This window comes from Pseudorasbora parva, chromosome 7 (assembly GCF_024679245.1).
Source record: "Pseudorasbora parva isolate DD20220531a chromosome 7, ASM2467924v1, whole genome shotgun sequence".
In the NCBI taxonomy this organism is placed as follows: Eukaryota; Metazoa; Chordata; class Actinopteri; order Cypriniformes; family Gobionidae; genus Pseudorasbora; species Pseudorasbora parva.
Window position 1 is genome coordinate 33,478,195 of NC_090178.1, and position 13,940 is coordinate 33,492,134.

Here is a 13,940-nt window from a genome sequence, read left to right on the forward strand (position 1 = left end):
ATCACATTAAAAAGATAATAATACTATAAACAGCCAAAATCGTGTTTCGTAAAGCAGCAGGATCAGATATTTAACCAAATCAAGTTTTATTTCTTTTAAATGTATCACTGTCTAAGTAGATTTTGCTTACTATCTGACCTGCCTTTGGGGTAATTGTAAAAACAATTACCCTAAACAAAATCACTCGACGGGTTCACTTCACTTTCAATTCATTTATTGAACATTTTAAAAATGAAAACATTCGTCTTTGAGGTAGACAGTCAATCACATGTACCTCATTGACCTTTTCTATTTTTAATTAAAAAAAAATTGTGTGTGTATGTCTATTAAAAGTCTAGGCAATCAAGTATTTCTTCTGAAGAGATCACTTTATATGATCAGTAAAGAGCAGCAGGTGATCTTTTGTCTTTTTGTAGTTTGAATAACTGCTGCCCCTTTAAGACCTGACGCGAGTGTGGAATCAAAACACTGTTCCTGTTACTCATTCTTCTGAATCGTTTACGGCTGTATTTAGGTTAATACACACCCAGATGAACAGTGTAACATTTTTTGTGTGTATTTGACCATTAATTAGCTGGGAAAAGGAGCTATTTTTTATTTTATTTACTTGTATGTCAGAGGTCGGCTTTATAACGGTATGTGCCCACTTCAGATATGAGCGCAAAATCTGCAGGAATTTGTAGAATTATGTGTCTAATCCCGTGTGAAATTCAGACCGATCGAAAAATATATCAATATTTTTGACAGCACCAAGTTACTTGCAGGGGCGTAGCCATCTTTTCAGAAGTGAGTGGGACAGAATTTTTTTTTTTTTGGACCAATATAATTTATTGCATCTCTTGCTTTTAATTGGGCAAGATATCAAATAAACTGCTGAACAATAACCACTAATTAATATCTATAATATTATTCTCCTATTTTTTGTGCCAATTTTATAATTGGTTTATATACTAGCCTACAAACACTTGTGCATTAAGACTCCACAGATTTTATGCAATGTAAAAATATATATATATTCTAATGTAAACCAGCTGTTCTCTGTGTGAATATATAGTAAAGTGTGATTTATTCCTGTGATCAAAGCTGAATTTATCATCATTACTCCAGTCTTCAGTGATCCTTCACTAATCATTCTCAGATGAGGATCTGATGATCAACACACACTTATGATTATTATCAGTTGTGCTGCTCATGGTGATGCTTAATTTTTGTGGAAACCATCTAAACATTTGTGGTAAAATTAAAAAAGAGAGAAATTAATACTTTTGTTGATTAGACATGCATTAAATTGATCACAAGTGATATTTTTAATATTACAAAAGATGATAATTTTTAATGAATGCAAATAACTGCTATCCTTTGAACTTTCTATTCATTAAAGAATCCTGAAAAATAACATGTAGGCTATCATGGTTTCCACAACATTTTTAAGCAGCACAACTGTTTTCAACACAGATAATAATCATAAATGTTTCTTGATTATTAAATCCTGATATGAGAATGATTAGTGAAGGATCATGTGACACTGAAGACTGGAGGAATGATAAATTCAGCTTTGATCACAGGAATAAATTACTATATATTCACATAGGAAAAAAGCTGTTTTAATTTGTAATAATATTTCAAAATATTACTGTTTGAACTATTTTTGATTACATAAATGCAGCCTTGGTGAGCAGAAGATACTAAACATTAAAAGCTGCATTATTCATATGATAGCCTATACTTTATTGTCATCAATAGCCTATATTGAGATGGCTTGAAAAACACACATAAAGCATATATATTGTCGCAATCGTCTGATTGTCGTCGTCACGTTTCATCATCATAACGATTGTTTTCCTTCAGCTGCAGCTCCAGCGTGACTGGATATTACTAATCCACTTTTGGACTTTCCGTGAGAGAGCGCCTCCTCATATTTAGATGCGAATAAAATGACAGGTCATGCATAGATTATTTTTTGTCTCTGAATTTAAATCTTGATGTATTCACATTGGTTTCTATGTAAATACATTTGACCGTGAGCTCAAGAAGCGCGCAATCAACCGAGTTTAGAGAGAGCTGTTTTTAGCGTCCCTGTTAACTTGCCCGCCCCCGCGCAGGTAACGCCGGTTCGAATCCCGCTCGGAGCGGGTCGACTAGCATCGGTGAGACCCAGTAAAAGTGCGGGGGACGAAAATACATTTTATTAAAAGTGAGGGGGACACGTCCCCCGCGTAATCTACGCCCATGGTTACTTGTATGATCATCTGACACTATTTTTATGCACTGAGCTAATGTTTGTAGGTTTAAATTTGTGGCTACGTTCACTGCCTATTCCACAAATGAACATGCCATAACGGACATGCTAATCTTACATTATCACATTATACATATACTCTGTCACTAATGCGAATTCCTAGCTAGCAGTTAATAGCGCAAGTTAAACAAATAGGCGCTAATGTGTAGGCTACAGTAACGTTAAACTACTTTAGTTAGCTTACTTGAAAGTCTATGACTTAGCCTACCTTTCATGTGACTCGAAAGAGCAGACTCGCCCATATAGTGAAAAGCTGCATGTATTTTTGCAAACTTTACAGGAGGTACTTCGTGGGGTTTGTGCCAGTTTGATCCAAAATTCGTATTTAGCATCTTTCAGCCAACGTTCAATGAAACGACAACATGGGGGCGGAGTCACACGGAAATAGAGAGGCAGATCGCGAGCACAGCAGGTTTCATTTTAGGCTCTCCAACATTTTATTTCTACATTTAATAAACGAACTATTTAGTCAGATAGGTATTTGTTGTAAAATAAATAGTTACAATTTCAAGCATTTTTAAGCACCTTATCCAAAATTCAAGCACTTTTCAAACCTTGAAAACACAACATCAAAATTCAAGCACTTTCAAGGATTTCAAGCACCCGTACGAACCCTGCATAAAACACTTCAAGAATATCACAATGTTAGTTTAAATGTTTACTATCACAGTAAAAACGCATTTCTGACAAGCTGAGGCAGGCCTACTGCTGCTCGCACCTCACAACGGCGCTCGCAAACGAAACGGGCTATACAATCTAGATGAATAAACAAAAAAAACAAAAACATGCAGGTCGTCTCGCCTTAAACCTCTCCGAAAAATAAATATAAATCCGATTTTCAATTTTTCATTGGGTAAAAAAAAAATATCTTTATTTAGAAAACGAAATAAAGTAACAATAAATTTGATAACTTGCCCCCCCAAGGTTTCTATAGATATCGCGATATATCGTTATTGTGAATTCTTTTGGTCACAATAACCGTTGTGTGAAAATATCATGACAGCCTTAGTTGAGACATGTTACTGTTTTTTGATAAAGCTCTAATTGGTTTCCTTTGGAAATATGTTTCAAATCACACTAAATGCATTTATGAATGTGAACCGTGTGTGTCTGTGTGTGTCAAAATCCTGATTAAAATCGAAAACGTTTTTTTCGTTTTATTTTATTTTTTTCATCTCTCACAACCCTAATAGAAACATTTGAGATTCTCTGGAGCACAAACACAAATACACACTGGAACGCTTACCAAAACAGTTTCACAGTTTCACTCTTGCTTCCGTTTGAGGGTGATTTTGGTTCAAAATAATGGAGATTAATATCACGGGATCTGCGACTATGTACACATTTAAACATAATAACACTTATTATTGGTATATTAATATAATTACATTAATATTAATACGAAATATTGTTAATTGTTCTTATTGTTTATATTTTTAAATTTGGTATTAGTAATTGAGCAATTCTGTGACACTGCTAGAATATAGATGAACTCTCATCCCAAGTTTCCATTTAAAAGTTTTGAAATAGAACTCTGTACAGTATTTGTTAACAAGCTACCAACATTTTTAAGCAGAGAAAAAAAGTTAGAAGAAATATAATGTTTAACCTCACCAGAATCTGATCATAATTCAGAACAGTCTCAAAAGTGTTGATGGGCTCCCTTATCATCTTGCTATTTTTCCTCTGTCAGTCTGTACTTATCTTCTTTTTCTTTCGCCTGCTATGTACCTCGGTTCCTCCTTTCCTTCTCCTTTTCACCTTCACGAAATATTCAAATATTAGTAACTGTATCTGCCTTATAGGAGGTGTCCTGCAGGTCAACACATAAGTAAACCACATTACCCACAATGCAGAGCACTTAATTTACAGACTGTGGTTGACAGTGTGCTGTCAGCAGCTGTTAATTCACAGGGCTGTGGTTCCCTAATCCTGTCTGGCGGTCAGCTGAAGTCCACAGCAGTTATATGGATGTGGAAGCGTTTTCTGCATCATTTCATTCATTGTCGTCTGCGCTTAAGTTGAATTCAGTTAAACCTGTATTAATGGCGTTGATTGATGTGTGCGCTCCTCAGCTTTGTGACGTTAAATGACATCTCTAACGTTTCCTTTCACCTCTACATTGACCTCTCATTAACATGGACTGCTGTGAACTAACTGGAGGATTTCAGAATTAAGCAAATTCCGAGAGTACAAATGTTTTTGCCAGTCCATCTGGAAACAAATTCAAGTATACAAGATACTGGGTTCAGACATTTGATTATAGAATTTGCCAAAACTTGCCAGGTTATCAGTCAAGGTTACTGGCATAGAATCAGAAAGATATTAGAAGAAAAAAAGAGAATTGCATATTAGGGCTTGTCATTAAAATAATCAGTTTTATTACTAAATAGAAATGTATATTAAGAAGTTTATTTATTTATTGACACATTTATTCTGTGTTTTCTGTAAAGCAGACAGTGCTGTGCAAGTTTTTTAAGACCGGCCCATCAACAAAAAGAATGGTTTAAAATCACATTAAATCTGCACACAGGAACAGATAAGCAAAATTAAAAGTATTTGATTCCTGAATTTTATAATCAATTGGAATTGGTTTTCTATAACTACTAGTCAACAGAAAATATTTAATTCATGCTATTGCATGTGAACAAATATGTGTATGGTAACTATGGTGCTATGTAAAATATGAAATATATTTGTCATTTTATCCTAATATTATCAATGATTGCCTGTTAAATTGCAAGACATTGTTAATATACAATAAAATTGTAATTTCGACTAGCCCTAGTCTATACAAGCTGAACAAATTCATTAGATAACAGACATTTAAATAAGAAATTAAGCTTTTTTCATGTATTTTCACACAGCATGTCAATTTTTAAAAGTACATGAACTACTGACCAGTTAAGCGTTAATTAATTATCACGGTTTTTTTTAAATAAAGTTATTAAAAAGCGCTACCAAGAAAAAACTTGAAAAAAAAGTTGTTTAACAAACTTGTTTGGACTTAGATATTGCAGCATTCTCGGGAATATGCTAATTTATCATCAAAACATTATTATTTGCATTTCTGCCCAATAATGAAGTGAAAGTTCAAACACAACAACCCTTTTATCTCCTGCACACTTCCTCCACTCTCACTATTTCACCCTCAGCCTGTTCATTGCTGTCTTTCAGCAGACAGACTCCCAGAGGCCTCTGTGCTAAAGAAGAGGTCATCAGCAGCTGCATGACCTGGAAGTGAAATCACTTAACTGTGACTATTAAAAACAACACATAGTGCTGTTAACATTAGTATAACCAAACACTGCTGTAAACGAATACATCGATCATCTTCACATGCATTGGTTTTTCCATCGTAGTGGAAACTTTCCATTGACGACTTTTCTTTTACACCAAGCAAATTCTATTTTCCATTCTCCAACTCTAAACCGGACACAGAAACTGTTCAGTACAGAGGCTCCTAAATGGGCAGGATGAAAAAAAATGTGATGGGAGCCAAATTCTATTTAAATGCTTTTGCGTTCTCTCGTTCAAATTTGTGTTCATTTTTGTGATGGAAATGAGGGAGGAAAAGCTATTTCAGTGCTTTCGCAAGTGAACGCAAAATTTCTCAGGGAAACGCATTCGTTTTGAAATATAGCTCCTCCCAAATTATTTTCATCACAAAAGTGAACGCAGAGTTTCTCGGGTTAACACAAAAGTTTTGCAAGAGAAGTACATGCAAAAACGTAACACGTGTTTTTCCACCCTTCTACGCGTGAAATTGCACTGGAATGGCAGTCAAACTCGTGACTTTCCACCCTTGAGCTCGTACTAGATCGATGCACTCCCAGTTACGCGCTCTGATAACACATAGCCCGCAAAAAAAAAATGGCAGCCCCTAATGTAACAAGGCAAGTGAAAGAATAAATACCAAATACATTTCCAAATATACAAAAAACGTCAAATAAAAGCTATAACTCTTGCCTTATGTGCAATTTTTTTTTCATCTGTTTCTCTTAAATAAGCAAGGAGTAAGCGCCTTTGGCTACAGAAATGATTGTAGATGAGCATAAGCCTCATACGGTCCACCATACTTTGTTTACATCTAGCTACAATTCCTTGCACTCAGACAGTTTGGCGTAACTTTGCCTGGAACGTTACAAAGTCGTGGTTTGAAGTCATAACTTACGGGCTCAAAACCCTGCCTGGAACGCAGCATAATTTTCCCTTCAATCTCATATTTTTTCGCCATCACAATTTCCCCTTAGTGGCTGCATAGGTCTGAATTTTTAGATTGTCATTAAAAGGACATTCTATAATAATTTACACACCCTTATATGTTCTAAACTTGTATGACTTTCTTCTGTGGAACACATAAAAATATAACTTGAAAAGTGAGAATTTTTAATAGTTAACGTAAAAAATTACAATCGTCATAATTTACACATTTCAAAACTGTATGACCTCCTTTTTTCTTTGGAATATAAAATAAGTTATTTTGAGAAAAGGCTTAAATGGATAGTTCACCCAAAAATTAAAATTCTGTCATCATTTACTCACCCTCATGTCACTCCAAACCCGTAAGTCTTACCATCATCTTCAGAACACAAATGATGATCTTTTTGATGAAACCCTTTTGTCCCTCCATTGACAGCTATGCAACTACCATTAAAATGCTTCAAGACATTTATAAAAAGATCGTAAAGCTAATCCATTTAAATTGAGAGGTTTAGTCCAAATTTTCAGAAGAGACTCTTTATATGATGAACAGATTGAATTTAATAAACATTGATCAGTAAACATTAACAGAAGCTCATTGGTTCTTGCTAAAGCTCAAACGTGCTGTAATGACACAAGAATGAACCTCATTGGTTCTCGCAAATCATGTGAACATGCTCCAGCTTCCGTTTACCACAACTGTTATGCGAGTTGATGAATGATTACATGTGAATAAAAGCCTAAATTCAATCTGTTCATCATATAAAGCGATTGAGTCTATTCAGACAATTTGGACTAAACCGCTCAATTCATATGGATTAGTTTTATGATCTCTTTATGAAGCGTCAACGTGTCAGTTGTGTAGCTGTTAACGGAGGGAGGGAAAGCTCTCAGGTTACATCAAAAAGATCTTTATTTCTGTTCTGAAAATGAACGAAGTTCTTACGGGTTTGGAGCGACATGACGGCGAGTAAATGATGACAGAATTTTAATTTTTGGTTGAACTAACCCTTTAATCTTCTTTGATGTAAGTCAATGGTAACCAAAACTGTTTGTTTACTAACATTCTTCAAAATATCTGCATGAGAAAAAAAAGTGGTAACACTTTAGTATGGCGAAAACATATTCACTATTACCTACAACTTTTGCCTCAATAAACTCCTAATTTATTGCTTATTAATAGTTAGTAAGGTAGTTTTTGTAGCATTTAAGTTTAGGTATTGGGTAGGATTAAGGGATGTAGAATATGGGCATGCAGAATATGGCATTAATATGTGCTTTATAAGTACTAATAAACAGCCAACATCCTAGTAATATGCATGCTAATAAGCAACTAGTTAATAGTTAATAACTGAACCTTAAAATAAAGTGTTACCAAGAAAGTCATACAGTTTGGAATGGCATGAGGGTGAGTAAATCATAACAGAATTTGCATTTTTTGGTAAATTATCCCTTTGAGTTGGCAAAATCTGACTACACACACAATGTGAAAAAATACTCTTACAGCAGCAACATAGTAATATCATATTAAATCTGATTATACAGAGGTAAACATTCACATAAAGCCTATGAATAGGGCTACTGATCGAGTTTTTCTCTGACTGGATCATTTTCCCTACAGGAATCTCCTGCGTGTGTGAGACAGACAGAAAGGGGACAGCAGGGGCAGTAATGCGTTTATGCGTAAAATTTACAGAGGTTAAAAAAAGCTCTAGGCTCTGGCTATCTTCCCACATTGTGCGGCAGAAGAGGAAAATCGATGTGGGAACTCGCGAGCGAGTGAAGAAAGGAAGACAGGTGGAGAAATGGAAGGTTGAGGTGAGGTTGTGTGTGGGAACTTAATGACTTGTGACAGTGCAAAACTGACAGCTAAAGAATTGACGCTCTTTCGTCCCCTCGTCTCACTTTCTCACACACATTTACAACTATTCTCTCGCTCTGGCTTTTGGCACTTGACCTTTTGAGTTCAATCCATTTCCTTTTACTTTAATACAATCCTTTAGGCCTTCCTACAAAGCTGTCCAACGGACGCAAACTCTAACAAATAGCTTAATGCACCTGACCATACGTTCCTCTTGGCCGTATAGCAGGCACCCAGAACAGCCCAAAGGAGAGGGCTAGGCGTATATTTAACCTGCATGCTCAGGTTTCCGCTAGCATATAGCAGCAGAGATGTACTGCGTAGGTTAGCACGAATACGGACAAATCACAAGGTTTGGTCCACACATCTGCTTAGTAAGGCAAATCCACGACACTGCAAATAATCCTCAAGGACATTCGAGATATTTTACAGAATCTTCAGAAACCCGAGACCTTTTCCACCCCAAATAACCTGTAGAGATCCAGTAAACAGATTTTGGACAGAAACCATCCCAACTGGAAGCAATCGTAAAATTACAGAGAAGCATTAAAAAAGCAAAAAGGTGGAAAGTAGAACACACAAGCATGTGTCTCTTCCAATAAACATCTGATAAGGAAGCACAAATCCACAGCATTGACTTTAATGGTAGTTTACGAGACATATTGTCTTTAATCAGCAGGGTGTTGACAGGTTACAACAATTCTCATACCTATTCATGAGTTGTGCTAGAACAGCCCAGTGAGCTCCATGTGTGTCGCCACTAAGAATAGAATGGAAAATCAATTAAAGCCGAGGCTAGTGAAGTGAAAGACTTTAAGACCCATTATTTAAAGAGTCGTATTTTGGGCAGACAAGCGTTTCTAGGTTAGAACAGACCAGACTGACCATGACAAACCTCAGCAAGCCACCCACCAACAGCAAGACAGCGAAACGCCTCAGCGCAAGACAACAAAACAACGGGAGAGAGAAAGAGGCACAGAAAGACAGTGACTGACCAGGGTTTGCTGGTATCTCAGAGCTTTCCTTTGCGACGCATCGGCAGCCATCGACACGCTCGCACTGAGCCAAAAATAAACACACACAGACTCACTCCAGTGTTACAGCATATGAAACACATACACTCACCGACTCTTACCCGTTTATTCAGTTACAAACACCACCCCACTCAAAGCGCGAGATACACACGCCGTCTCACTCTTATGTTACAGTACCCGCAATACACACATGCAAGAAAAATGCTGAGACGCGTGATTCTTCAATTAGATACGCTGGAACACTAATGCACACCATCCACAAACGGTCAAAGTGTCGGCCTACCTGTAAAACACTACACCAACAGCACCCATGAAGGTGCAGAGAACGCAATCAGATCGCAAACCAGCACACACAGTCATTACCCTTACAAAACATTATGGTTGTAACCATAGTTTCTTTCCAATACTTGGACAGAATATGTAAATCTGGTATAAGAACTGCAAAGTCACAGATTCCATTACTTTCCCATAATCTAGAACACGGGGTAAGGATCGTAAAAATTGTTTAAGAGATAGCAATCTCTCCACAGTCAAGCATAATTAGAAACCAGACTGATGTTTCCATGAAGTTTTAATAGTTTAGAAAACAGGCAACGGAAACACAATTGTAGAATTCCCTGTTTTTTTGTTTTGTTTTTACCTGGTGTGTTCCATGATCATGGAAACCTTGATAAATGTATACATAAATACAGCACAAATCTTTTTAGAAAGAGATTATCTAATTATTCTGGAAGCGTCTTATTCTCAGTGATTTGTATGTATTAAAAATGAGAGAATGAGAGAATGAGAGAGAGAGAGAGAGAGAGAGAGAGAGAGAGAGAGAGAGAGAGAGAGAGAGAGAGAGAGAGAGAGATTGAGAGAGAGAGAGAGAAAATAATATAGACATTTTCATTACTTTTCTTTGATCTTTTAAGGTTGTATTAATTTTATTACAAATTCCTCAATATTTCCAAACCTAAACCTAAAATGTGTTCTTTAAATGCACACAATTTATTAAAGTTTTGCTTTGAATAAAAGTTTGTCGAATTAATTAAAACATTTTCTGGATGACAGAAAAGTTTCAACGTTTCTATGATTTTATTCTAAGATTTGATTAATTTCTGTTACTTTTCCAGTGCTGGAAACAAGACTTTTTTTCCAAGACTGCAAAACCTGGAAATACTAGGTTTCACGATGTTAATAACTTGCTAATATATTATTCTGCAGGAAACTTTGATTACTTACCATAATACATTTTTGTTAGGGAACCATTACTTTTACCAACACAAACACATTCTACAGTCAATAGGAAGCATATAATCCAAACCCTAGAAATAAACACTTTCAGGATATAGGACATAGATTAAAAAGAATCAATTAAAAAAAATCACTATAAAGATCAATGGGTAGATGGTTAACATTGGTTAAAAACTGCAAAAAAACTGCAAGACTCAAACAGAGAGCTGGTGAAGAGTGACTGAAACAGATGAGCCCAAATAAGCATACTTGTGTTAAATAGATAAAGCAAGTCCAGATCTGCTAGTCTTTTCTTAGCCACGGCACACGGCTAATCGCACGCCTCATCTCATGTAAGCGGCATCCCCGCTCTCAGCCGTTAGCCTCCCCATCTATATGCCTGCCTGAACCCCTCCCAAATGGATTTCCGTTTTGCTTCTACCTCTTCTTGTTTTCGCTCCTTCTGGCGAGCACGGGTGTTTTTTTGAGAGGACACGACCCTCTCGGGGGCACCCGTGTAACATGATGAGTGAGTATGCGTTTTGGAAGGCGGTAGAGGGAGGCAACGTGACTCAATACAACAGCATTTAATTCAGCAGTGAGGAAACTCAGATGCCCCGCACTGACTTAAAATACAACACACTCTTGCTGTGATTCAACCACGACTCTGATTAACAGGCTGACGAATATGTAAACTCTGCCAACTCCTCCGCTATTCTGGATGGCTTCTAGAGACCGAAATGTTTACAGACAATTCCCTAAGGCAGGGGTTCCCAAACTCAGCCAAACCCCTTAGACATAAAATATTTACTACATTTTAAATATTTTTCCATATATTTAATATTTAAGGACACATACGCATGTCCACGGCTCTCTCTGATGTTGGTCAATGGTCACATCACACATGCAAACAAACAGATAAAATATTTAATCTCTTAGTAAACCTTCTTTTCATTATGGAAATGTATAAATAAAGGGAAACCACATACAAAGATGGAGTTGGTGAGAAAAATTATTAAAAAATATTTTTGTTGTGTAAAATAAATGCTGGCGGAAATAAAAACATTAAAAAACATGTATATATATTCTGTAAATATTCTTTCCTATGATCACTATATTACTTTGTAAATCAATCGGGTGTTTGTTGGTTTGTTTATGATTTTTGGAATTACTAAAAAGAGTTAAACGTTTAAATCTGCCTCTGCCTGATTCATCTTATCATACATTTATCAGTAACTGAACCCGTTCTTTTCTTTCATTTAAATTTATTTTACTTTAATACATGTTACCGACCCTATTACTCCTAGACATATTTTTTAATAGGGAGAAGTAACATAATTAACTCTCCATTCATCTTCAGAACAGTTTAAAATATTATATATTTAGTCCGAGAGCTTTTCTGTTCCTTCATGAAAGTGTATGCACACTATACAAGAGATTCTAACTAACTAACTGATATCACATATGGACTACTTTGATGATGTTTTTATTCCCTTTCTGGAAAGAGACAGTATATTGTGCCTACACTTTCATTGAAGGAACAGAAAAGCTCTCAGACTATATACAAAATATTTTAAACTGTGTTACGAAGATAAACCAAGGTCTTACGGGTGTGGAATGACATTAGGGTGAGCTATTAACGACATAAATTGAAGAACTAAACCTTTAATATACCCAATATCTAAACTTTACCACTACTAACTATTAGTAAGCAGTAATCAGGAATGAATTGTGGTAAAAGTCAGTTAATAGTTAGTTAATAGTGAGAATTGGACCCTAAGTGTGACCGAAAAAGTATAATGCAAAAATAAAAACTAATTTAACCCTGAACATTTAATTCACTATAATAGTATTTCAACGATACGAAAACAAACACTGCGCATATGTAACAGTGACACTTTTCACTCTGACACGTGCATTGCAAAAGACTAGATCGATTTGATAATATCAATAAGCTATACTGCAATTTTTTTTTATTTCAATCATGCTGCCACATTTACTGAATTCAAATTTTAAATTTGGTTTAATTATTAGCTGTTCATCAACTCACTACACAAACTGCTATTTATGAATCCCTGCCCTAGTGGGACATCCAGGTGAATCTGACAACCTAAATAGCAGCAGCAAAACCAAGCCTTGGCTTATATAAAACACTTTACGCCTTTAAGTCAATCTGAAAATGCATTGTGTAGATTTTCACTTTTTATACCACAACTGGGCCTCCAAACGGACTTGTCAGGATATACCTGGAAAAGCAGCTAAATAAAGCTTAAAAACAAAGTGATTAAAATAATCCTCCACACATTACATACCATCTGATCCCAGCAGCAAAGACTTCATGAAATCACGCTAACAGGTCGGGTGGGTAGGTGTTATGGGATCGGCACAATGAGGGCCATTCCTGCAGCCACGGCGGGACAGCGAAACCCGAGCACGCAGATAAAAATGCATCACCACGGAAGCCGAGGACAACTCTGAAAAACAGAGAGGGAGAGGGAGTGCGAGACATCTAATACAGAATAACATTCAATATGGCTATGACACTTGCACACTCAATTATATTATGCGAGTTATGTGATAAGATTACTTTTTTATTTACAAGTAATGCATTACTTTAAAATTTACAACAAAATATCTGACTTACTAGTTAATTTGTTTTCCCATTCATTTACTGACAACTCTGCTGTAGTAATAAGTAACATACTAAGTAACACAATTAGTGAATTGTTTAGGGAGTAACGTAATATTGTAATGCATTACTTTTAAAAGTAACTTCCCCAACACTGCAAATGATAGCAGAAAGAAACAACACAAATCAAAGGTCTTTGGAACAGTTTTTTTTATTATTATTATATGGCAGCTTTCGCATTACAAAAATACAAAAAAGACAGTTTCCCTACAGTTGATTTAAGCACCCTTCATAGCTGGTTAGTACACATGACAAAGGCAGTGAATGAACCATTAATATCAAGTTTACTAGGCACTCATCTGGCACAGTCAGGGACTAAACTGGATTTTATAATATGTATTTTTGTACCTATGTGGGTTTTAACACTTTAATATGGGAACTTTTTTTAAACATGTTAACACAACGACAACCTGTAGGGCTCAGTCACAATGCTGTTACAATTCTGAACACACATTCAAAACTAGGTGAACAAAGCCTGAGAAAAAACCTGGATTGTCTATAAATACACTTACAGTAGCAGTTTCATAAGAACCCAATTTTCCTTTCATTCAAACAGTTTTTAGAGACCATGCATGCGCTGGCTTTGTCTCGATAGAAAGTCTGCAGTATTGCACAAATACTGCTATATTTCTATTTTCT

General features: G+C 35.9%; 1 protein-coding gene across 3 annotated transcripts in view; it reads right to left on the reverse strand.

The window, feature by feature from the left end:
* Positions 1-9,527, reverse strand: part of clcn1b (chloride channel, voltage-sensitive 1b) — a 62,908-nt gene extending 53,381 nt beyond the window's left edge. For 2 of the 3 annotated variants that reach the window (XM_067449130.1, XM_067449129.1), the window contains exon 1: positions 9,359-9,454. In XM_067449130.1, the coding sequence (XP_067305231.1) occupies positions 9,359-9,409 (51 nt within the window). In that variant the 5' untranslated portion in view covers positions 9,410-9,454. Of the gene's footprint in view, positions 1-9,358; positions 9,455-9,498 lie in introns of those variants that run through there. The other variant, XM_067449128.1, reaches the window with a different exon arrangement.
* Between the last annotated feature and the right edge of the window lie 4,413 nt (positions 9,528-13,940).